Below are 26231 nucleotides of genomic sequence, written 5' to 3'. Positions count from 1 at the left end.
CTACTGTGAAGATGAAAGGGAGTGGAAAACCATATACACCACCTTGAGCTCCCCAGAAGAAAGGTGGACTATACATTTCACAAGTTCATTTGAAGTATTTGTTTCAAGAGGTTAAAGGAGGATGGAAACTACTTTGAAAGCGTGTCATACAGCTTCTCATTTGACATTCTGCACTGCAGCATAGCAGCGGCTAAACATTGGGCGAGATTCACCCCCCCCCACTCCTCACTCAGCCGTGAGGTTTTTAGAGAATGAGCTTGGGCCAGACAACTTCTCAGGCTAACCTGCCTCACAGGGTTGTTTTGAGGACAACATGGAAGTGGGAGGGAGTGCAAGAAGAGCCCATACACCCCCACAGGGAATTGTAATAAATTTCTCAACTGATGAGGTATGCTTTAGGCGTGTTCACTTTTAAAATCAGAATGTTTTCTGGCAAATATGACAAAATTGCAGCCCAGTTTTGTGTATTTTGCCCCCCCCCCCCAAAAAAGCACAAATGTTTAAAATGCCTCACACCTGATACAAGGCAGATGGCTTTTTTCTTACTCTGTTTCAAAAGGCCAAATAAAAACTGTTATGGGGGGGAACCACCCCCCAAGCTCCTTATCTGTGCTTCCCATTCCTGAGCAAGAACTTAATTTGTTCATAAAGTGAGAACATATGTTCAAGGAGCGAGGAAGATATGTTTCGCAAGTCTTCAAGTCACTAACATGCCTTTTCTTTTAACAGTGATGTTTGCTACTAACTACAAAGCTGAATGTTGTTAACATAGGCCATATTAAAATGCCCAGGTGCTGACTTACTCATCCCAGAGGCATCTGGCTGCTGTGGGGATAGGATGCTGCACAATCCATCAGGGCTCTTCCTTATCTCCACTTCTTGTTCCCGGAAAGTTGCCTTTTCCCCTACTAACCGTGATTTTCTATTAGTGCATATCTGAACTCACCCTCTGCATGCCTCGTCCATCTCTATGTGGTGCTATATCCCTAGAACTTCTTGTTCCATCTTGGAATTCATGTAGTTTCTGCTAGGTAGAGCAGAAAATGTGACAGTACAAGATGCTTGGATGCTTAAGCTATGCAGCTCTGGCCCTTTACAATGTCTGGATGACTGACCGCCTCCAAGCTGCTTAGGAAGCATGACTTAATAATTTACCCCAATAAATGCCTTGTAGACCCCTCCTCTCCAATTGTAAAAATGACAACGTCACACAGAACTTTAAAAAGTGTTACACACATTCGTGTTTTTATTATTAAATACAAACTTTCCTATTTTTAAATAAACATTTAAACAGCTTTTTAAAAAAAGTCTTTAATATAAAATATTTCATGGTTTGTAAAAATATATATATAAAAAGAACACAGTCTGAACCAGAATTGCAACTCCATTTTTAAAAAAAGGAACTCCTCTTCATTGGTTTTTCCCTATATTAATAAAAAGAGGCAAGGGAAGGGTGGCTGTTAAGGCATTAAGGCCAGATCCTAAGTTTTGCTATGCTGGTGAGTAAGTGTGCAAGATGGAACGTACTGACTGCTGCATCCAAACGCCACTGCAAACCTGGCCACAGGGTGCTAAAACAAACAGGGACTGTTCTTCATCTGATGCATGTCAAAAGGTAGTCCTGTGCCATGGCTCATTGACCTATACAAGTAGCTAAGGCTGGTCTCTGCCAAAAACAGAGAGGGAGCTTGTCTGCCTCTGAGGTGTGAGCAAGCTGCCCATGAGCACTGCAGCTAAACTAGGAGCAAAGAAAGGGAGGCAAATGGTGTTTCTCTGAAGGCCCCTCTGCTGCAATGCAAGTGCAAGCAGAAACAAAATAAGGCAACTTTTACCAATTTTGCAGTGATCATTGAATTAGCGAGATCAAAATTAGTGTGTGCAAGCCCTGAACACCAACCAGGCCATATGCCCTCAGGGTCTCAGAGTGCTGCACACAAACACACACACAGTATAAGGCATAGGATGGTGCACTGGCACATTGAATAAGAGAGTCACCAGCATTTGGTGCAAACATGGAGGCCTGCTCACATCAGTGGAGCAACATACATGGCACAATCAACCCCTTACAGAGCCTGGCTAGTTGCACCCACACCTTCCTCCAATACAAACAGTTTATCAACATTTCATCCATTACATTAAAGCACAAATGGGGAAAGGCTGCGTCGTTACCCTGAGGCCAGCTCAGCATCGCAGCTACAAGCAGAGATGGAGAAAGCAGGGAGGGCAAGAGGTGAGGCAGATAAGGGCTGCTGGTTGTGGCGTGGACGGATGGAGAAGAGGCATGGAATGGCAAGAGGCTGGACCAGATGCACTCACTCATTGACACTCACACATTCAATCCAGGGTGGGAATGTTCTCAGCGCATGGGAGGCAAAACATGTGAAGTATACAAAGTGCAAGAGCTTCGCTTCACTTCAGAGCTGGGCTGCGGCAACTCCCGTTGGCCCTCTACACATCAGCTCTCCACTACAACATGGAAAGAGATGCACAGGGGAGCAAGGAAAGTGTGGGTCCTTCTGGAGAAAGCCTCCAGTAGCAGCTCCCGGGTCGGCAATTATTAAGCTTCAGAGCAGAAATACACAATAAACACAGGGTGGTCCTCAAACCCATGATACGTTTGGCACTCTAAATTGAGGGTGTAGCACTGCAGGGGATAGGCAGTGGGTACGGTGGCAGGTAGCCCCCATTAGATTCTCCCCTGAAAATGCCTTCACACCGTTAAAACAACAACAACTTAACCCTTGCCCACCACCCATCTTCTCAAATTTTAAGTAAACCTAGCTGGGAGGAATAGAGCTCCCAGGGGCATCTGGAGGAGAAACAGCAAGTTTATGTTGTTGTTATGTACACCCCAACTTTCCAATGTTTCCCTGCAAGTTGCCCCCACCATTCTGCTTTAACTTGGAAAATGTAGGCATGGGAACACAGATTACCAAAGCCCCCAAGTTTCCTAAATTAATTTGTGGAAGATGAGAGGGGTGGGTCTTAACACTTTCCTTCCATTGGTACAAGAGATCAAGGGTGCGGGGGGGGGGGATCAATCTCTGTAAAATGGCACAGCTTTGGCAGTTCCAAGGGCCAAGCTCACCTTAGTGGGGAGGCGGGTAACTGAACAGGGCCAATATATTTAACTTACTGCTGAACTTCCCTGCAGTGCCCTGCATTGTTCAGCAGGCTCTGGGAAGTAGATAATCTAAACACAGCTGGAAGAGGCTGCATCTCTCCTATGGATATAGTTACAGCTGCAACCACTTCAGTGCCAGATCTGCTCATGTCCTGACTTACAAGGCATCACTTCCTCTCTGGGTCAAGACACAATGCAGGTGGGGTATGGGGAACTGGGAGTGGTGCTATATTCTACATTTTCTGACAATATTACCAGAGTGTGTAACACACTGGATTTCAGTTGATGGGTTGCATCAGTGATATAAACACATACTTTTTCCAGGCAGATAAAGGTTGTGGTTATATATCACTCCCAGTATCAGAGGCACTATGCCAGTTGCTGGGGAGCAGCAGGAAAGGACTACTCTGCTCACAGCCCACTTGCCAGATCCAGCAGGGCTCTGCTTATCTGATAAAGACAGAGAGATCCATTCATAAAGCCCTGCTAGAACAGAGATGGGGCAGAATCCCAACAGAACAAGGATTTCTATTTGTGCAACTAACTCCCCACCCTTCTCTCCCTTATTCTGCACTGGAGAGTTGGGAGATCCCCAAAACAGATTTTTTTTGGGGGGGGGTGCCATTGCACAAGCAGAAATCTTTCCACCGATGGGACAGTTGCTTAGTGCTACATTTATCTAACCCCATTTTTTTAAAAGCCATCTTAAGCTAGGAGTCGTAATCATAAGACTGTGCTGTATTCCTTATCTAGTCTGCCCTAAAGTGCAACTAAAATCAAATTTTATTAAGTAACCCCTGATAGTCCTGGTAAAAAGTTAAAAAGTTAAAATTGGGTCCCATTTTGTAGGTTGGGATTAATAAAAGGGGGTCCCTGGAGTGAAGACATAGAAGGCCACTGGGATAGCAAACTCTCAGATTAATGCATTAGGCTATTTGGGGAGTTAAAAATGGAGGATGTTTTGCAGGGGAGGAGGGAAAATGGGTGTCCTTCCTTGGGCTACATTATACACATGGCTTAAAGGCAGGTGGGGAGAGAGTGCCCATTTTCTCTACAGAACCACAACTTGCCATATCTATGGGGAGTTATGTCTAGGAAAATATATAGATATAAGGCCCAAGATCCTATGTCTTCTCCAAAGGAGCTAGAAGCCCTGGAAGAGAGTCTTCTTTCCCAGATACATAGCTGTTCAAACGGCAGACTCAACATCCATCTCTGGAGAGGATGTCACCCTTTCCACTCTGGAAGGCAGCAGGGCACAGTGGTTCTTAGAAACTCCCTCTCTCACCATCAGAAGAGGCCTTTTGAAGTCCAAAGTCAGCTTCCAATCAGTTTCCATTCTTCCCACCAAGCTCCAGCTTGTTGTCTGACTGGCAGAAAGAGGGCAGCTTGCAGTTAAGTGTGAAAGCCAACCTTGAATGCTAGGAATAAATATAGCATCCATCTCCCGATGAATCCCTTTCCGTCGCAAAAAAATTAAGACATGTCTGGGAAGAGAAAACACTCTTCGTGAGAAGGGACTGCAATTGCTTCAGTTCCCAGAGTCCAGTTTGTGTTAATTTCTCCCAGTAGTAACGAGAGGGCTGTCCTTTTAAAAAGAGGGGCTTACTGCCCAGTCCCCACGTGGCTTGTCATCCCAGAGGGAAAGGGGTCCAGCTGAAAAGAAGAATACAAACATTACAATGACACATTGTCTAACCACAAAGGGAGTGTGTGTGGCTCAAGCATAGGCCAAGCCACTTTGCAGTACTCGGCCAAGGCAGATTTCCATTTTAATAATTTTCTCTTCGGGGAAATTTAAGCAATTTATGAACAGAACACAGTTCATATTTACAATATAACAACAACAAAAATGCAACAATAATATTAAAAATCCATTCTCAGCCGACAATCACAACAACAGTAGCACCATAGGAAGGATCAAAGCACTAAGACAGACTACCAAAAGTTTTGTTTTTGTTTTTAAATAGAGCCGGATTTTTGAAAGCAATATTGCCAAATACACATTTCAAAACTAAGCTAGTTTACTAGCCAAATTTTGCTTGCTTAGGGAGCTGACTCAGTGTTTCTATGAAATGGAGGACTAACTCATAGGATTTTTCTTCTTTTGCATCTTGACAGGTATGAAATTTTCTTACCTTCCCCCCAGTGGGAAGGCAGCTTTTGGAATGCACTTTTAAACAGGAGAGAAGAAAGTTGAGCAGTTATACCTTTCCTCCTCCCCCCACCCACCCCAAGCCCTGAGCTGAGCCTAGTGTCATGTGTGGCTGATCTAAATGAAGCCATGGGAAGCAAATCACAGCACTTCAGGGAAATGTATTCCAAAATTCATACATTGGTACCTCTGGTTACATACTTAATTCATTCCGGAGGTCCGTTCTTAACCTGAAACTGTTCTTAACCTGAAGCACCACTTTAGCTAATGGGGCCTCCTGCTGCTGCTGTGCCGCCACTGCACGGTTTCTGTTCTCATCCTGAAGCAAAGTTCTTAACCCAAGGTACTATTTCTGGGTTAGCGGAGTCTGTAACCTGAAGCGTCTGTAACCCAAGGTACCACTGTATTAGAGCCATACCTTTATTAGGTCAACCAAAGTATGTTGACCTAATAAAGGTATAGTTTCCCCCCAGAACTTTCTTCAGGAAAGGGGAGAGGATTTGGCTATCTATCTATCTATCTATCTATCTATCTATCTATCTATCTAATTTGTACACCGCCCTTCATCCATAGATCTCGGATGCAACAACAAAAGTCTGCATCTGGCCAAGAGCCTTAAACTGGAATGTGGGGAGGAGGAGGCAGCAGACCTTCAAATGAGACTCATTTAGTCTTTGAAGCAGGGCAGGTTTTAAGGACTAGCAGCTTTGACTCCAGCACATCCTACGAGGGCCACTTTCTGCTCCCACATTTTACACAAGGGTGACTCCAAACATTACAACAACAACAACAAAAGTCCTGCAAGCAAGTGGTAGTTTTCTAAGCCATTCCTCAGTCTCCACCCCCAAACCAAGAATGCACCACAAATTGCATAGATCCTTATCTGTGGCTGCCCCCAAGGACAAAGTCACATTCCACTGCACTTAAGACACATTTGCGGGAAACATGTCCCTACGCAGAAAGGAGGTGGTAGGTTGCATGTGCCCAGCGGCACTTGGCTGGTCAATAAACCAATTTCTGAGCCCACACACAAAAAGCACAGGAGCCATGGGAAACCAGATCAGAGGCCTGTCTACTCCAACATCCCGTTTCCAGCAGTTGCCAGCCAGACACATCTGCCAGGGCACCACATGCCAGGCAAGAAGGTAATAACCTTGCTCTCAGTCTGCCCCCAGTAGCTGGGAATCAGAGGGACACTGCCGCTGAGTCTAAAGGTCCCATTCTCCCCACGCCCATCCAGATTTGTTTGTGGCACAAGGATCTTCCTCAGCTCCATCCACGAATACACAACCCCTGCAAATAGACCTTCTCTGGGAAAAGAGGGCCAGAGTGGACAGGGAGCTTCTCTCACAGTACTAGAATCTGAGATCATTCAGTGAAGCTGCATGGTGGGAGATTCAAGGTAGGCAGAATGAAAGGAATTCTTCATGCGGTGCAGTTACAGCTACGGAATTCGCTTCCAGAAGATGTAGCAATGGCCACTAACTTAGAAGGAGATTAAGACATTCACAGAGGATAAAGCTATCAGTGGCTACTAGTCAAGATGGCTAGAAGTCTGGCTGGCCACTGCAGATACAGAATGCGGGAGCGGGTAGCCCTACTGAATCAGATCAAAACCTGTTCTTACCTCATAGTTCCTCCTCCTGTATCTGCAATTCCAGATCTCCCTCCCTTCTATTCAGTGGCCTGGGGGGAAAGGAGAAAAAAAAGGATTAGAAGTCCAACAATGAAGACTAAAAGCAAGAACTGATACATCACGAGACTACATCTCCCTCTGTATGGTAGAAATCCATCTGGTATCTTTTCCTCTCAACAATAGTTGGTGTACCCAATAACTGCATTCTATGGGGAACAGGCTAAGTTTTCAGACATGGGCTCTACAACTCCCTGCAACCTCCCAAGGCTGATGGAATCTCAAGGAATTAGCTATCTGAGAGCAAGGGGCCTATTTCACCCTAGTTATACATCTGAGTTATGCAAACCTTCTGCCTTCTTACCTTCCTTCTTGTCTTTCCAGGTTTCTCTCATTTCTCTGCAGTCGCCTCCTGGCTAGCATCTGCGTGGAAGAAAGGAAATATTTACTACTATAAGGAATGTTGATATGAAGCAAGAGTGAAGTTGCATGGCTAGTATTGTCAAACTGGCTGTGCAGTTTGAGATGCTATGGTTGTCCTAAGACAGGCATAGGCAAACTCCGACTCTCCAGATGTTTGGTACTACAATTCCCATCATCCCTAACCACTGGTCCTGTTAGCTAGGGGTGATGGGAATTGTAGTCCCAAATACCTGAAGGGCCGGATTTTGCCTATGCCTATCCTAGGAGGACAAGCAGGCATGTTGCCCCAGCAAGCTCTCATTGTAGTTTTGAGGGCTAGGAGGCCATCAGTTCACCCACTAACCAACAACTTTACCAGTTGCTGGTAAAGGCCCATCCCAAGCCCCAAACCCCAAACCCAAGCATAACTAGAATTTCCTTGGGGCAACCTAGTCAGATGGGCAGAGTACAAATAATAAAATTATTTTTATTATTTATGCCAATGCCATTAGCATCCATAGAACTGGTGTCACAGGCACAAGTGAAGATATGCCGCCAGGTTCCTGCCCTGTCTTCCCATACCATTTTTAACACTTTGCCTTTTAAATCTACTTTTCCCCATAAGAGTTCCATGAACACCATCTCAACCACACTCTCCCTACACCTAAAAGAAAAATCTCTCATGTTCCCCCTGTTGTTACATGAGACAGGGATCTCACTGCAGATGGTGAACAATAAAGCAGCATTAAAATAAATCTGCTATTAGGACTGCCTGCCTGAAAGCATAACTAATATTTTAGCATGCAAGAAACAACTACACCCCCTCTCCTAACAGTAGCGATAAGAGTCGACCTTCTGAACATATACACTGACTGCAAGGCAGCTCCACAAATCAAGAGATGCTCTCAGTGTTCTATAGGACTTCTTAAGCAGTGGGCATGAATCAAGCGTGTAAGTGGGAATGGTTAAGCCCTGTCCAGAACCGGAAGAGGTGGTCAGTCACCACTGGCAAGATGAAGTGCAATGGACCTTGATGGTCCACTGCTACATATCCATTTGGTTCCTACTGGGAAAGGAATCACTTTCAACTCCCAGAAGACTTTCAGTCCATTTAGGCTGGAAAATGTGACCATTGTTACTTAAGACAGATGAGAGAACTATGTCACAGGAAGGAGAACTCATCTGCTCAACATCACCCATCAAGGACAGCAGCATTCACCCCCAGCACTAGGCTCTTACTGCCAAGAACTCTTCCAGACTTTGTGGTGCAGAGCCACAGAAGTTTTCCCTATAAAAAACATATCTAACTTGTGGCTGTAGAATTGCTTGACTGCTTGGATTGTCTGAGATTACATTCAGATGCAGGACACAGCGACAGTGGGAAGTATGCACCGGGAGATGCATACCCCTTAAGACCTAGCTGGCTAATCCTTTTCCTCATCCCAATAAAAGAAATGCAGGTGGATGTTTGCTCACATCCAATAACGTTCTACCCTGAGAGGAGGGAGTGTACTTTGAGTTCAGCCACTTCTGCCTTCTCCATTGATGTATTACAAGGTATCGCTATGCCCCACATTTGCAACCCAAAGAGAATAAAGGAGAACAGTTTAAGTCAGGTCTGGACCTTACCCTGGATTTATGGAAGTAGAAGAGAAGGCCACCCACAGCCAACAGGATTCCCAGGACACTGGGTACCACCACATAAGTCACAGCCATCCCTTGGGTATTTCTGGCTTCTGGCTTCTCGCTGTGCTTGTCTGTGTTCGGAGGAATGAAGCTCAGATCAGGGCTGGGACCTGGCATGCTATCCTCCGGCTCCCTGCCCTTGGCTGGGCCCTCTTCTTGTTCCGCTCGTCTCTCTCGGAGCTGGGTGCTGTGCGGTACTCCTGGGGCTCTACCCTCCGCCCCCCAGGAGTAGCTTTCTGGGGGTACCTGCCTGTGAGATGATGGACTGTTTGTGGTCACCACCAATCTAGAAAGCTGTTGTGCAGCAGAGACAGGATCCTCAGAGACAGGGAAGAGTGTGGGGTCACTGGGCGAGAGGGTTGCCCCACTGCCACTGGAGGGCACCCCTGCGCTCTCTGCAGAGTCCAAACTGGCAAGAGACGCCAAAGTTAGGCCAGATGTGCTGCTTGTGTCAGTCATAGCCCAACCAGATACATCCATTTCAGTTGATTGAAGCCACTGCTTTCTGAGGTAGGGTTTGGTTGAGCCAGAGAAAGGGGAAGAATGGGAAGGGAATCCATGGGGCCATGTCTGGCTGCTGCCAGCCCCAGAAGCAGGGAGAGGAGACCCTGTCCCCATAGGTTCAATGCTTTTTTGGCTAGGAGGGGGAGAAATGTTTTTGAGCCTGGGGGACCAGGAATCAAGGGTTACGGCTGAGTCCAGGAAGGATGCAATGTTTGTGGACAGAGGGTCAAGTCCTTGGGACACAGCTGCCAATGCTAGTTCTTCTGGCAGTGAGGACATGACAGCCTCAGTGCTAGCTACGAAATCCGTGGGCGCTGGAGCTCCTTGGCCCCTTTGGGTGCTCCTAGGCAGCCTGGGCCTAAAGCTACCCTGTGACCCGCCTTGAGTCTGCATGGTGCCAGGCTGCATAAAGAGCTGGAGAGTGCTGGCAGCTGCCTCTTTGCTGTCCAGCTGGTCTGCAATGGAAGAGGAGGGCTCAAAGGTTGGAAGGAGAGAAGCTGAGCCTCTGCCACTCATGGGGCTTGTGGCTGGACACGGGCAGTCCTGGTCAGTCACCACACCTGAAAGATCCAGATAAAGAGAAGAGAATGGCCATAGAGTAACCAGCAAGAAGAACAGAATGGATGCGTCAAGCCGAGATCAGCCCCTTCCCTCAAAAACCACCATGCTAAGGCGGGGCAGACCAGTGCCAAAAAAGCAACAAAAAAAGTAAATGAAGCAAAGGCAGCAAGGCAGCCACAAGGCTTCCAGGGGACCAATGAATGGAACAAGACACTGCAAGGTCAGCTAGGAACAGCAACTCCCAAGAGCATCACATGCAGCCCAAGATTCCTGAGAGCACACAGGATATCAAAGAGGCCAGAGAACCAACTCTGGAGGAACGGCATCGGATCAAGATTCAGCTAGTTTAGCAAGCCAAAGCAAGGGCAACCACAGCTTCTGCACATGCCTCCATGAGCAGAACAGCAGAGGGAGCAAGCTGGTCAAGCAAGAAGCAGCTGATCAAGCAAGAATCAAGGGAGGAAGCATGGTGCTCCTACTTTGCTGTCCTTCCCAGCATTGCAGGTGATGTGAACACAGGGACAGAACATAGAATATGGACTCAAGAGGAAGACAGCGACTGCATTCTCCACACCGGCAAAACCAAGCACCACTCAGAGAATGGGCAGCGTCATTGTGCCTATTGGACCAGATGAGCAGGCAAACCAAGCTAGGAAGTGGTTCACTTGAGGCCAAAGCAATAAGCCTGACCACATGAGCATCTTCTAAAAGGCGGACAATAGGATGGCTTTTTCTTAAGGCTGTTTCTGAGAGTTGCATGTATGTGTATAAGAACATCAACAGCAATGCAGTGTCTTCTCCACTTTGTCTGCGTAGCCCAGTGCCTCCCTGCCTGGCCAATCTGTTTTGAGGGCCACCACAAGCATGTCATCTCCAAACCTCTGCCCTGGCAGAAGATCCCATTTCTGCAGGTCACATATAGACATGGTATGCCAAGCCACTTCTGGGATTTCCTCATGGTCTGACCACAAGCAGACAAGACTGTTATTTGTAAAGGTCAGGGTACATCAAGAGGGTACTTTGCATGAGCAAAGAACTTCCAAGGTTAGAAGAAACCCTTCATAAGGGATCTTTGAACAGCCTTTGTCAACACATTTTGAATCTTCTCTTAAGCCATGTGGGGGAAATACATATTTTACTGGGAGAGGGGGAGGTGAAAGCTAAAAGTCCCACTGTGTCCTGATGAGCATGCAGAGGGCCTTGAATTGATTGCTGGACTCTTAACATAGTCGGTTTTGCCCTTGCCACAGATCAAAGAGATAATGCTCATTTCAAAAACATGAAACTTCTGTTGACTTAAGGCTTTAGCAGTTAGTAACCGCACAAACAAGTGTAAATACACAGAAGCACACAAACAAATGCGCACAAATAGCAGCTCTGGAATACCCTCCCGACCCGGAATGTTCCATTTACCTCGGCCTTCACCAGTGCACTGACACCCCCCCAGATGGCTAGGGCTAACTAATGGCAGCTGTAGCCCCAAACATCTGGACAGCGCTAGTTTGGGAAAAGCCAAGTTAACTTGGAAGCTTCCTGCTCCTCAAATGCTGCCCCAGCAGCTGCCAGGAGATGCAAAAAACCCCAGAATTTTCTGTTACCTGGAGATGTTGTACTCTTCCCTTTTGAGTTGGAACATTTCTCAAAGACACTGCTGCAATCATGGCTGAAATTTCCTTTGGACAAGATTTCCTTAGCTTTGCTGAAGTACTCATGCACCAGCTTCAGCATCTGCCTTGCAGTCCGGGAGAATGGCCTGGTGCAGTGCTATAAGAGACAAAAAGAGAAAGTAGGGGGGTGGGAATCAATGAACCACTATCTGAATCTGCTAGAACCAAGCAGCCACCATAAAAAATATCTGAGGAGGCCTATGCAGCAAGAGGCAGTCTCTGTGACCCAGCAAAGGCTATCTGGCTACACAAAGCAGGCTTCTAGCACCTCTGAATTCTCAGCGATGGATTCTGAACCTCATTTGGAGAGCACTCAGCAGTGTAAGAGTTTTAAGAGGTCCCAGTAGCCCAGAGAAGAACTTGCATCACTTGTGATGCTGCTAGAACTGTCAACAGTTTTCCTCCAGCTGCAGATAACCAGCACAGGTACTGCCTAATTTTTGTTACTGCTGTTATACGTCCCCCCTTTTCTCCAAGGATCTCAAGATTGTGCACATGGTTCTCTCCCCTCCTTTAATCCCCACAATAGCGCTGTAAGGTAGGTTAGGCTGTGAGGCCGTGACTGGCCCAAAGTCACCCAGTGAGCTTCATGCCCAAATGGGGATTTGAACTCTGGTCTCCCAGATCCTACTTCAACACTTCACCCACCACACCATACTGGCTCAGTAATTTGGATGGAGGCATCATGGATTAAAACTCCCTCCCCTACATCATGGTCATGATCTGACTCATGGAGTCCTGCACCCCAGAGCTAAAGAAGTGAGTAGCATCATGTGTAGAGCAGCCCTAACAGACTGCGGTTTTCAAAGAGAGCGCTCTAGCTCAGGGATGAGGAAGCTGTGGCCCTCCAGATGTTGTGGAACTCCCAACTACCATCAGCTCCTGCCAGCATAGGCAACTGCCAGGAATGATGGGAGCTGTAGTCCAGCAACATCAGAAGGGCCAGAGGGTTCTCCACCCTAGCCAGTAGAGCAAGTGCATACGTCACACAAGTATTGTCAGTCCCCAGCTTCTTTCCCACTTCCATAGAGCGCCCGTTTCAGCTGTCATTTAGTCTCCTAAGTCTCACCACAGATCTGTTAGCATCCGTGAGAACTGCAAATCTGATAAGAGGTTACCTTGCTCTCTTCTTCATCGCTGCTATTAATTTCCATGCAGTCTCCAACTTCTATGTGCCAGTCCTTTACCTCCTTCATTGTGTCAGAGTTCGGAGTATTTTGCTTGAATTCAATACTTTCAAGGATGTTTCTTAGAGGAGAGTATGCTGCTCTGAGAAAGCATTTGGGGTCGTCCTAGAAGGCAACAGGGACAGGTGTCCATCAGAGAAAGACTCATGGCTGGTGTCAAAGATCAGCAATGCACGGCATCTACCATCATCAGCCCCCAGTTGCTACTTCTCCTTGTTGGTGCTGCAGATTCCACCTTCCCTCTCCAAACAAGTGAATGGTGGTTAGAGTGAAAAAGAGGAGCAGCTTCTCTTGATCTGGCTTCTCCCTCTGAGTAATTGGATTGGGTCCAGAAGAACAGGCCAAAAGAATGGGCAATAACAGCTTTGGTGAACTCCCAAGCAAGGGCTGCTTTAAAATAATTCCCCCCAAATTTCTCCAAATGTCCTTCAGGATGAAATACCCCATGAAGCAAACTGAGAGACCACAGGACTTGTACAACATCTTTTAAGGGGCTGGGATGGGCAGAAAGACCAAGTCTCCCAAATCCATGACTGGTGACTTAACCACAAGGTCATCTGTGCAGGATTTTAGCTCACACATTCTCTAAATAAGTGAACTCAGGGTTCCTCAGAAGCTTCATCAAAGGTGCTTCAGTAAGAAGATCAGGAGTGAGAGACAAGTTGCTGGAAAGGCAGCACATCTTCTGCCATTACCAAACTTCCTCTCAAACAAGCTGTGCCAATACAGCACAGGCATGTGTTTAAATCTCAACAGGCCCAGCCAGAACCCCACAGGAAAAGTGTGTCTGTTCCAGGATATGCCCCAGAACAGGCACAGGCAAACTCAGGCCTCCAGATGTTTTTGGTACTACAACTCCCATGATCCCTAGCTAACAGTACCAGTGGTCAAGGATGATGGGAATTGTATTCCCAAAACATCTGGAGGGCTGAGTTTGCCTATTCCTGCCCTAGAATAATCTATAACAAAATGGAATTATTTGGCAGATACACAGAGGTTCCTCAGCTAAGCTAGTGGCTCAGTTCAACAGTTGAAGTATGGTTTAGAGCATGGGTAGGCAAACTAAGGCCCGGGGGCCAGATCTGGCCCAGTTGCCTTCTAAATCCGGCCCATGGATGGTCCGGGAATCAGCGTGTTTTAACATGAGTAGAATGTGCCCTTTTATGTAAAATGCATCTCTGGGTTATTTGTGGGGCATAGGAATTAGTTCATTTCCCCTCCCAAAAAATATAGTCTGGCCCCCCACAAGGTCTGAGGGACAGTGGACCAGCCCTCTGCTGAAAAAGTTTGCAGACTCCTGGTTTAGAGTTTTATGTGTGATGTGCTTGTGCTTGTGTTTGCACAGTTCCTTCTCACCCAGAACGGCCACAAGGAAGAGATTGGAAGCACCTGATTCCAAACCAAAGTTCCTCATTTATATCCAAACTCAGGGGAAGTCTGCTTAGTTTAAGCAACGAACAGACAACCAACTAGGATCATAAGCCATCATTTGATTCTTAAGATCACGATCATAAGTCAGGATCTTCACCACACCATAATTCCCCTGGGTTTCAACATAAAAGTGGTTGGTTTGCAACCAGAGATGAAAACTTCCAAGGTACTTGTGACTGTGCAAGAAGGAGGGAGGTGTGTGTGTAGGTGGGGGGGGGGAGCACATAAACACAAGGCATTCCTTGGTAACACACACCAAGTCCCACAGATGTGTCAGCAGCACAGCAGATGTGTGTCTCACAATTCCAACTCACCAGCTCTCTCTCATCCACATACTCAAAGGACAGCTCACATGAGGGCTTCATCATCTGACTATCAACCTGTAACAAAAAGGCACAGTCAAGTCAAAGCAACTGTAGTGGACTTTTAGTTTAGTTTCCTTCATCAAAGAATCCAGAATACAGGAAAGAATATCCCCACCAGCCTACACTGCTAGGAATATTTTATTGACAAAACAAACCCCTGTGTTGCAAAGAGAACGTCAGCAATGTCTAGGCAACACAATGATCATGTACATACGCAATAGACAATCTTTATAGAATTCCTTCAAACCATAACAAGTACAAAATGAAATCTTTAGTCTCAAAGTCTCTTTAAATGAAATGAGGTATCAGATTTTGTACGATGAAAGACAAGCTGTGAAGCTTTGTGTATTCAGCAAATATGATGTCCAACACTGAACAGTGATTTCCGGATATTGACTACCGTTTCTTAGAATTCTTCATCAGCGTGGTGGGAGGATATAGAATTGCTTCATAAACCCATCTTATTTCAAATGAATGTATGTAAATGAAAATAGCAAATGCAGTCACAGAGATTAGGGTTAGGGGCAGCCAAGTAGTGATAGTATGACAAGATTTAGAAATGAGTGCTTGAGTATCTAAGAACTCTCTTCTTTTTATGGTTTTGCAGGACTGATAATCCAAGTGCCAACTCTGTCAGCCAGCTGCGTCACTTTGCTGGGAATCTACTGCCTTGGCTACTTGGCCGGCTAAGATTCTGCAAATACATCCAAGCTTCTTTAAAAACAAACAAACCCTCCCCAAAGGTTTCTGGGTAAATTTGCTGCATCTCAGCTGACTACGCAGCTGAGGCAGTGGGGGCTCCCCATCACATCCACTCAGAAGAGCACATATAGTTTAGATAACAGAGGGCACTTGCAATGTGCACCCTGCTATTTTCCGAACTGCAATTTGTTAGAAAACACACACTGCACATTAGAGCAGTAGTGGAAGCATGCGCACAAGCATATTCTGCCCTGACCGGTGTCAGTGCACCAGGGGCACCAAGCTCCATGCTACGAACCAGCAAGAACCATGTTGTGGCCATTGAACCAGCTCTGAGCTTTGCAAATCCTTACCAAAGCAAACAGCTGGCTCTCTTTGCCCAGAGGCAGAAGTCAAGCGTCTACCACCCTGTGCCTTCCAAGTCAAGTGCTGACTCAGCACTTTAGAACACCTTCTCCAGCGATCTCAGCCTAGTGCCGGCAGGGGAAAACGCCAGGGAATGATTTGGAGCTTCTGCGGCAGGCCAACACGAGATGGGACTGCCAGGAGGGCATGTCGAACTGGAAACAATTGCTTCATTATCTGGAGAGAGCAGCCGCCAGCAACATTTATTCATCACAGAGAAGCCCAGGCAGAAGCAAGCAGAATGAGGGCGGGGGAAGGGGCAAAGTTTAGGTTCACTGCCCTAAAAGACGAGGGAAGCATATGCAGCAGTAGGAGCGTCTCACTTTCAGTTTTGGTTTTACAAACGTGATCCCGTTTCCATTTGGCCAAGAGATCACAGGATTTTGGATTCTATAGAACCAAGAAGAACAGCTCTGGGGTCAGCACAGCAACAGCTAGCTAAACAACCTAATCCTTGGCAGGCAGTACAACATTTTGATTTGCATCCTGGCTTCTTGCACAGAAACTTAAAGGGGCAGCAGCAGAACCTTAAAAAAAAAACAAAAAACCCAGCACTCTGCAAGCCAGACCACACATTTTACAGCAGAGCTCTCTCCTGAGCATTTTCTTAAATCTGAACAGACTATTTTCATTTCACCTGATGTGCTACAAGATATCTAGGTCTTCATTCATTAGTCTCCTAATTAAGGTTTATTGCTCCTTTAAGATAAGCAAAGTCCACCAGAAGTAAAAACAGCTTTGCAAAAACCCGAGTTACTTTTTTCAGCTTTTTTAAAAGAGGAAATCATTTAATGGTTGGTGGTTGCAAGCCCAAATTACAGCTAAGTAAGAATCTCAATCGTGGAGCAGTGATCAAATGTTAGCTTTGACCAACTATATCAAATTACTTTTAGCCCAGAAGAGACTTTGTGAAGAGAAGTTTATTTGTACAAGTCAGACACTGTGTTATCACTCTCAAACAAGCGATAATTAGTACCAGTTGTGTCCTTGATTCTACATAGTAATTTAGGTAATGTTAAGGCTTTAGAGCTTTCTCCTCCGGCATCTTCGGAGTGGAAATTAGTGGTATGATTCTAAGACCCCTAATCTCACACCAAAACTCAGTTTCAACCTCACACCCTGACTATTACACATTGTAGATGGCAGTAAAAACCCCTTAATTACTCTGCAATGGCGCTGACCACCTCCACTGCTTGGAAATGTCAAGAGAGTGATTTGCTATAGCCTAAAGAATGTACTTGAAATGCATAGTTACTCTTTGATATACCTCAGCAGCTGAAGTGTGCTAAGTGGCAAGCTGTGCGCTGCACGACGCTTTAGCATTCCTCAACTTGTGTACTAGAGACAGAATGTGCCCATCTAAACAGCCAGAAATTAGCTTTCCAGTGGAGAGAGCTGAATCCTGGAAAGTGACAATACGTACAGGTCTTGCTATTCAAGCATAATGCATTCTCAGGAATTTGTTTGTGAAGCGAGCATTTACATAACAAGCAGAAGATTTCCACTGACTCCAGTGGAGGAATTTCTAAGGTGTTCCCAACCACAGAATTTCAACACCCAAATGAAAAAAACCCAGGGAAACCTTGCAACAGGCAAACAAGGAAGGAAACCAAATGCCTTCTTAATTGTCTGATCTCTCCCCCTCCCTCCCATCATGGTTTCTGGCAAAACAGCTGTCAATGACCGGCAAAACACAAAAAGTTAAAGGCTTGTTTAAATGGCTCCAGCCTTGTATACCAGAAGGAGTGTCTCCAGCCCCATCACCCAGCCCAGATACTGAGGTCCACCTCTGAGAACCTTCTGACTGTTCCCTCATCGCAAGAAGTGAGGTTACAGGGAACCAGGCAGAGGGACTTCTTGGTAGTCATGCTTGTCCTGTGGAACGCTCTCCTGTCAGATGTCAGGAAAATAAACAACTATCTGAATATCTGAAGGCAGCCTTGTACAAGAAAGTTTTTAATGTTTGATGTCTTACTGTGTTTAGTGTTTTAATTTGTTAGAAGCAGCCCAGAGTGGCTGGGGCAATGAAGTCAAATGGGATTATTAATTTTTTTATTTTATTTTTATTATTATTATTATTATTACTGCTTCTGCTGCTTATTTGTTTACAGTACTTCACACAGGTCCAGCTGTTGGGGTATCTGAATCTGCGTTATGTATAGCAAGGTTTAGATACTAATTCCTCATGTTTGAATAAGTGAATTTTCTGTAACAAGTGTTTGTGTAGTAGTGGAACCTGCATGTACTAGCAACTCATAGCAACAAGCTTTGCAGAAGGCATCTCCAGTGACGGAGCTTCATGCTATGGCACCAGAGGGCGGAGAGCAGGCGGTGGCGGGGCTGGTGCGCATCCCGAGGGCATGGCGCGCCATCCGCAGGGGCGGGTCACGAGTCCTGGGGACAGGTCACGCCACCTGCAGGGGCGTGGCACCCAGCCCGGGGGGGGGGGGCAGCCGCAATGGCACCCTGCTAGGATCGTGCTGCCGAGGGCGGTGTGTTCCCCCTGCACTCCTCTTCCTCCGCCAGTGGGCATCTCCCAAAGGCAAAAGGATGGGGACAGCATATAAGCATTTAATTTTATCTCACCATTTAATTTCTGAATTTCTCCATAAACACAAGAAAAGGCTTTTAAGGTAGCTGACTAATGTCTTACTAAACATGAAGCATTTCAAGGGTTGCACTTCGTTAGCCACATGGATGTCAAGGTGGCAAACCTATTTTCGAGCACAAATGAAGAATTTGTGGCAGGTGAAAGACTTCAAAGAGAGGATCTTTTTGGAGGCTTTTGTGCCAACCTATGCAGTCTTGTGGAAAGAGGGAGATGCTCTTGATCAGCATATTTGGAACCAAGACTATTATCTTAGTGCCTGGTGCATGTCTGGGCTACAGAATGAGCAAGCTGTTATGCAAACCTAGAAAATGGAAGAGGGTCCAACTAAGGGTTCTGCATAATGCTGCAGGTACAAGAACTGTAAGCTTTGATCCCAAGCCACTCCAGCCTTCTCTCAATATAGTTACACCAATTATCAGATACCACACAGCACCTTGGTGGGCAGCAAGGCTTATGAGGTTATTTTGATAAGGGGGTGGAGGATCTGAGGTCTTCCTAAACTTCTGCAGGAAGTAAACTGCCAGCAGGTCCCATTCCCATAATTGCCAGAACCTCCACACACTTTCCTCAAGTTATCAATCCCTAACCAGGATGCGACAGAAAGCCACATTCTCCCAATGAATAAGCCCTTGAGTTGGTCCTGTGAAACTTTCTTTTCCTGGTTGCTTCTAGTTCTCCTAACTAACTATCATGCTTTGCTGCCACAATCACTTGTGACTGACAGTGGAAAAGAATCTTGATTGAAGCCCACAGAATTCCTTGTAGGCAAGATCAAAGCCAGGACCTTTGACAGTTAACCACTGGCAGAGATCTCCCAGCAGTTCCCCAGTGATCCAGGCAGGATCAAGAGTCAGGAAAATTCCAGGCACTTGTTCCCAGAATGTTGTGGTTCTGAATCACCCAAACCTGCTCTCCCCATGACTAGAATGGTGCATTCCAACTCTAGCATTCTATAATTGCATTAGCACTTCCTGCTGGAGCTCTGCTTTATTACCCTCCTAAGCATCTGTGGAGTGGTCCCCATGCCGCACCTCCCTTTTTAGCTACTAAAAGTCTTCATCGGGGAAGCGCTGAAATGGGTGCGAGAGAGTGCACACGCACGCACACAGCTGCACTAAAAGCTCTTTAGCCTGCAGAATCAAGCACAGTCCAGGCTGCATCCAGCTGAACCTCCTCCTTAGTAGCATGCTCAGTGTTAACACTCCCTCCTCACAATATTGGCTCCGTTTATCCCCAATTAAAATGGCATTATTTATCTCAATTAAAAGCAGTCATTCAACTTCCTTCCGCTATGTCTTCTCTACTTTCATTTTCCACCTTCCCCCTTCTCAACTTCTGCCCTCAGGGCAAGAACAGCTTGTGAACAGAGAAACAAACAGTTCCAGGCACGGGTGGATTAATATATTTCCTGTTGGTTTTTAGTAGTTTTCATGCATTTGCTTAAAAAGGCAAACTGAACAAGATCATCCAGCATCCCGACTCAAACTGTACTAACAAACAGCAGGGGCACTGCCTTCTGTTGACCAAAGGAACTGGTAACTTTATGCCATCACCATGTTTTGGGCCTGAACCCAGGCTCGTAGTTTGTCCCCCCCCAGACAAACCACAAGTGGTAGGCCAAGAACAAACCTTGGCTATGGTTTGTGGCTTGTCTGGAGAGGTGCCTCTGCCCAGCGTAAGATCCAGGTGATTCATCTTCTGATCCATTCCTTCCTGCCACCTTTGCTGTACTAATTGCAAAGAAACTCACCAGGTCCAGCAGGCGATTCAGGTGAACATCATGGATTAAGCGGCTGCAACCTCTGTTCTTCTGCTCTGTTCCATGGATAGCGAAGGCCACAAGGAGAAGAAAGGCCGCTGCAATGTGGGAGATCATCTTTTTCTGTGCAACAAATGAGACAGAGTCAGGATTAAACATGGGGGAAGTCTGCACCTTCATGCACCCTCTAGCCTTGTGGACATAAACATAAACCTAAGAAAATATGAAGAGCCCTGCTGGATGAGACCCAAGGCTCATCTAGTCCAACATCCTCCCACCACACACATTGACCAACCAGATGTCTATAGGAAGCCCAGAACTAGGATCCGAGTGCAACCCCTTTCTCCCCATGGTTGCTCCCCAGCAAACTGTATTCAGAGGCATACCGATTCCAATACTGGAGGCAGAACAGAGCAACCATGCTTAGGAGCCAACCTCATATCCCATGAATTTGTCCAAACCCTTTTTAAACCATCCAGATTGACAGCCACCACTGCATCTTGCAGGAGCAAATCCCATGATTTAACATATGCACTAAGGGACGAAGCAGTTTTCTCTGTCATGAATCTACTTGCTTGATCCCATCTGATCTTGGAAGCTAAGCAGGGTCAGGCCTGGTTAGTACCTGGATGGGAGACCACCTGGGAACACTAAGTGCCATAGGGTTCTTGTCAACCTAGACAGCTCAGCATGGTGCTGATAATGCCAAGGTTGGAAATTTGATCCCCATATGGGGCAGCTGCATATTCCTGCATTGTTGGGGGTTGGACTAGATGATCCTCAGGATTCCACCCAACTCTACAATTCTACCGACATTCAGATTTGTCGGGTGGCCTTTGTTCTAGCATTATGAGAAGGGAAAGAAAAAACTATCTGCTTTCTCCTCTCTCATTCAAATTCTGTTTCTGCTCAACATAAATCCACACTACACTGCAAAAACGCATCCCAAAGCATGTATGTCTGGCTAGCCCAGGGAACTGCCTATTTTGCTATTTTTAGATATAATACAGTGTTGTAGAATTTACTTAACTCTTTTTACAAGAGCATCCAGTGCTTTCTCCCCTGCAGTGTGGTCTGCCGCACATTATCCTTCCAAGCCACAAGTGCTGGAAAATCAGTTGCTTCCCCCAACTCTGTCCTCTCACTCTTGCCCCCCCCCCCACTGCCAATACCTAGCCAGGATATCTTACTATAGGGGATTTGAGTTAATTGCTATGTATAGGAATTATTAACATCTTCTGGATGGAGACTTTATAGCTATGACTGCACTTCACATTTTTTAAATGAAGAGAGATGAGGTTTTAACTATCATCTCGTTACTTCCTTCTGAGACCCGTATGCTTCATGCTTTCCCACTAGGTTTTTTGGTGCTGGGACTCTTCCATTATATAAAATAAATAAATACATTACAATTCCACACTTTGGGCATGCCTCCAAAGATAACCGTTTCCTTCTGCCACCCATGGTGACCTGCAGAAAGCGTTACACTTGGGCATCTATTTATGTACGGAGTCTGCACCACAGAGGTGTCCTATTTCTCCACGGATGCTCCCGTTATGTGTAAGAATTAAAACAGAAAGAGGACCCTTCCCAGCAGCTTTGGAAGAGTTAAATCTGGCCTGCAAGCATTCCTTTCCCATTCCTCCCCACACCCCACCGCCTTTTCCTCTTTCTTATTAGGAGAAGGAGAGGTCAGCTGTAGCCAAGCTGGGAATTTCCCAGTTCTTAGGCCTCAGCTGGATTCTGCACATTCAGATAAATATGCCTTTGCCAGTCTGTGACAGCACTGGCTTTTTCCCCCAGGAAGGAAACAAAAACAGCTCTTGCTTCTCCGCAATATTTTATTGCTCAAATTCTCTCATGATTAATCAGCCTTCCTTTCCTCTTCCAAATTATTTTATCCTCCCTTCATTGCTGTCTCTGTCCCAATCCTCTTTTCTTCCACAGCACCAATTTCCATTTTCCTAAGCAAGGGTCCTACGGCCAGAAATTGCCCAGGCACCACTGGAAGCGACCAAGTCTCATTTGTCACCCTTAAGCCTTCCCACCTGGAATTTCCCCTGCGCATCTTTGGCCATTCCATCAGATCATGAAGGCATTTTCCTTTTCTTTTTAAAGAAGCATTTATCTCTACTTCCTTCCATAATGCATTTCAGTTCTGGAGCTCAGTGCCAGGAGACACTTCTGCTCACGTTAACAGGCTGTGCAACTGTTTCAGACAGAGGGCAAAACTAAATAGCAAAACTAGGGTGGAGGGCTGTAGTCTAACTTGGGTTCAAGCATCCACCAACCTCCTTGAGGTCATTTTATGTAAGCGTCACATGTTTTCTCCCCCCCCCCAAAGCAGCCAGCACTGGCCACTGCCATAGATGGAACTTTGCCTCTGTTTCACTACTTCTCTCCCCGCCAAAGCGTTCTGGCAGCTCATCTCCAGGAGCTCCCTTGGACAGCTGGGCACTTGGATGCTACTCAGCAGTCTGCTAACCAGAGTGCTAACTGCCTTCGCCCACGTGATGTTGATACTGGCCTCCGAGGTCCTGCTCATTGTCTGTGGCAAGGCAGAGACAACCAGTCTCTGGAATTCCCTCCTCGGGAAGGCTTTGCCTAGGACAATGTGGTGGGTATCCTATGGCAGGCAGGAGGGGCTAGTTTGTAACCCTCTCCAGCTTCCTTGTGGTTCTGTTGCAAGGAGAGTTACTCGCAAATAACTTCCAGCGGAAAAACAAGATCTCCATAACCAAAAAGGGTTGCAACCATTGTTTGTTCTACGCAGAACTACAAACCCACAAAAATTAATGGACATGACTAACAAAGGTCCATTAAACAGGTGTACTCCAAGTAGAACTTTTAATACTGTGGATTGTATCCAGCACAGAACAAAACCAGTTGTCCAGCCCAATTTGGGTGCAACACACACACACAGTCAGGGTGTGTGTGTGTGATATAAGAGACTAGCAGATGGGGTTTTCCCCCCCTACATCTGCCTCCCTGTCTCTTCTCAAGCAACTGTATTTTGTGTTCCAGCAACAGCTGTGAAGCCACTGGTGCCACCCTAGCGAGACACTAAACCCACCTTCTGCCTAGTCTGCTCTCATGCTCTTCTTCCACCTAGTCCAGGCCAGCTGTCCCCAACTCAATGTCCTCCAGATGTATTGGACTACAACTCCAGATGTTTTGGAATGCAGCTCCCATCAGCCCCAGCCAACTGGAAGGCACAGGGGTAGGAAATGCTGGCCCAGGCATTTCATTCCTCCTTCCTTCCTACTCAAGCGCAGAGTCTCCCCCTGACATGTCCTTGCATGTCCACCCACCGTTTTCCTTGGCATCTTCCATTCCACAGTTGAAAAAAGACACTTTGCTCCCAAGCTCACATGAGCCTCATTTTATGCCATGACATCCATTAGCAAGAAAGCATTACACTGAGTCCTGGGAAAGTCCCTCAAATGCACCTAGCTGCTGGTCTAGTCACTGGGCACAGAAAACAGGAAACATAAAAGGAGGGGAGGAGGGAATAATAAAAACATCACACATAAGGTTTGGAAGAGGCTTCGGAGTCATGCTTTGTTTATTTAACCTTGCCCAGTCACAGAAAGCTCTGGAGATTAAAGTTTCTATCCCTTCAGCAGGTGAGTGCATGCAGAGCACATTTCCCCAGTATTTCAGTGTAAAACGAAAGACTATAATCCTCATCTAGCTCAGAATCAAGACATGTTGCTATCAGGGAAGGAGGACAATATTCTGCTCCCCAAACTCACACATGAACTCTGCATACAGATGCTGACCAGAATGACAGCTGAATCTTCTTCATCACTAGGAACAAGATCTTAACCTCAATTGCATCCAAGGGCACAGAGGAGGCTGCGTGTATGACACACACAGCTCTGCTCTCAAACACTTCAGTGCGACTCAGCATCTGCTGCCAGTTGCCTCACTCTGCCCAGCGCTAGGGCTGACCCTGCTTGTGTGGCCTAAAAACCAAGAGGGAGCATTTAATTGCATTGGGAGATACTGGAAGCCATGTCTTCCTAGGAGTCCCACCCTCTAAACCGGATACCCCATCCTCCCACTCCAAAGAAGTGGAGATGCACAGCTATTAATCTGCAGGAAGGGAAAACAATCTGCATATGCTTAGAGGGCACCCCTGGTGTTTCTGTGTTGCAGGAGGCTGAGCCCAGCTTCAGACCGAGACCTCAGTGAGCATCCTCTGAGTGAGCAGCCTCATATGAGCATCATAAAGCTTCTTCTGCAGTTAGAGCATAGAAAGACAGAGCTGCAAAGCCAGCACACTTGTTACCGGAGTCAGTAATCCACAAGGATCATGTGGGCAGCTCCACTCCAGCCAATATTTGCACTGTTAATGCCTCGTGGCAGATGGCACTGATACAACAACCTGAGGTATTGACAGTGCGGCAAGTTGAAATATCATGCCAGAGGCAACTAAGGCTGCAATCCCAACCGCACTTACCGGATAGGAAGCTCCATTGAATCCACTGGGGCTTACTTCCGAGTAGGTATGGGTAGCAGTGGCATAGCGTGGGGGGTGCAGGGGGGGCCGGCCGCACCGGGCGCAACATCTGGGGTTAGGGTTAGGGGGCGCAAATCCACGGGTTAGGGGGCGCAGATTATTTGCCTTGCCCCGGGTGCTGACAACCCATGCTATGCCACTGATAGGTAGGATTGCACTGTAACTACTCAAGGCTATTTAGCCCTGTGCTTGCTCGGGGAGTAGAACCATAGCATCATGGAGCTGGAAGGAACCCCGGGGTCATCTAGGCCAACCCCCCACAACGCAGGAATCTCAACTAAAGCATCCAAAACGCCGCGGGCCTTACTTCCGAGAGAACACGCGTCGGAGTTGCGCGGCAGGGTCAGACCTCCACTCCGCCCGCCTCCGAAGCCTGAGATTTATAACCAGCTTGCAGCGTCGGCCGCGCAGAATGACAGGAGGGCGTGAAAGGGAGGTGGGGAGGCGGAGAGCAAGCGGTGCATAACGCAGGGAAAGGGAAGCCTCAATACTTGGATCCAGGCAGCGGGTGGGCGCAAAGCAATGCCAAGGGTGCCAACTTGTATTGGGGGGGGGGGGGGGCAGGTAAGCTCCACCCTGCATGATCGATCACATGACGGGGCTCACCCATACAATTTGAATGGCAATGCCCATCAACTTGTGGTGGGGGCGGGGGGACCCCTCGACCCCGAGAAATTGGCTCCCTATGCACAAACCGGGACACTTGGATGGGGAAAGTTTCTCTCACACACGGATCAGCAGCAGCGCTTTGCGCGTTAGCAGCCAAAGCGGAATACCTGGCTGCAAAGTTTGCGCCAAGCCCTGCGGCCCTCCTCGTGTTTGCTACGGAGTAAAGCGCCGCGTAAACACGCCACACGCCTCGGAGGAGCAGGCTGCGCGGCTGAAAGGGCAGCCACGGACTTACTCGCGAGGAAGCACGCCCGCCACCCCCGCCTCCCAAACGCAATTGGGGGGGGGGGGAAATCTGCGCCCTTGGCAACTCCAGACCCTCTTACTTCGGCTGCTGCTTATCTTGTTAGTCTTATCAACTCGAATATATTTTTGTGGGAGGGGAGAGAGAAGAGACCCGGGCAGTCCCCTCCCGACGGGCTCCGCTTTTCCGCGAACGGGGTGCCTGGCTCCCTCCTTACCTTGGCCCTGCACGCAGCCCGCTCCGAAAACGCCCCAATCCGTCGCCTTAAGATCCGGGTTGGCGAGAAAGCAGCGTCGGCGGGCGCGCCTTCTTTCCCTCTTGCAGGCTAATCCCGTTTGCAGCAGCAGCGGCCGGCGAAGGGGGCTGGGACTGTGTGCTTTCAGTTCGCGCGAAGCCCAGGAAATGCTGCCTCCGTCCGCTCAGTGCCGCCTGCCTGACTCGTCGGCCTTATAAAGGGCTCCCTCCGGAACATGTGGTTTACGGGAAATCACCTTGGATCGGCGCCACGCTCCCTCCTCTCGACGGGCCCTCCCCCACTTTGTAAAAAAAAAAAAGAAGCCTCTTTTCCCCCCTCTGCGCTGTAGTCCCCTCCCCAGATTTG

At 47.2% G+C, this 26231-nt stretch overlaps 1 protein-coding gene across 1 annotated transcript; it reads right to left on the bottom strand.

The window, feature by feature from the left end:
- Positions 1-1217: 1217 nt before the first annotated feature.
- Positions 1218-26231, bottom strand: CSF1 (colony stimulating factor 1). Its single transcript, XM_083445762.1, has 9 exons — positions 25848-26231; positions 20184-20315; positions 14665-14730; positions 12851-13024; positions 11664-11829; positions 8944-10064; positions 7277-7335; positions 6907-6965; positions 1218-4780 (listed from the first exon to the last, which is right to left on the bottom strand). The coding sequence occupies exons 2-8, from the start codon at positions 20307-20309 to the stop codon at positions 6908-6910; spliced, it is 1770 nt and encodes a 589-aa protein (XP_083301888.1). The 5' UTR covers positions 20310-20315; positions 25848-26231; the 3' UTR covers positions 1218-4780; position 6907.

This window comes from Podarcis tiliguerta (assembly GCF_965153285.1).
Source record: "Podarcis tiliguerta genome assembly, chromosome: 6".
NCBI lineage: Eukaryota > Metazoa > Chordata > Lepidosauria > Squamata > Lacertidae > Podarcis > Podarcis tiliguerta.
Note: the sequence above shows the minus strand (reverse complement) of the source record. Positions and strands in the feature narration are given on the sequence as shown.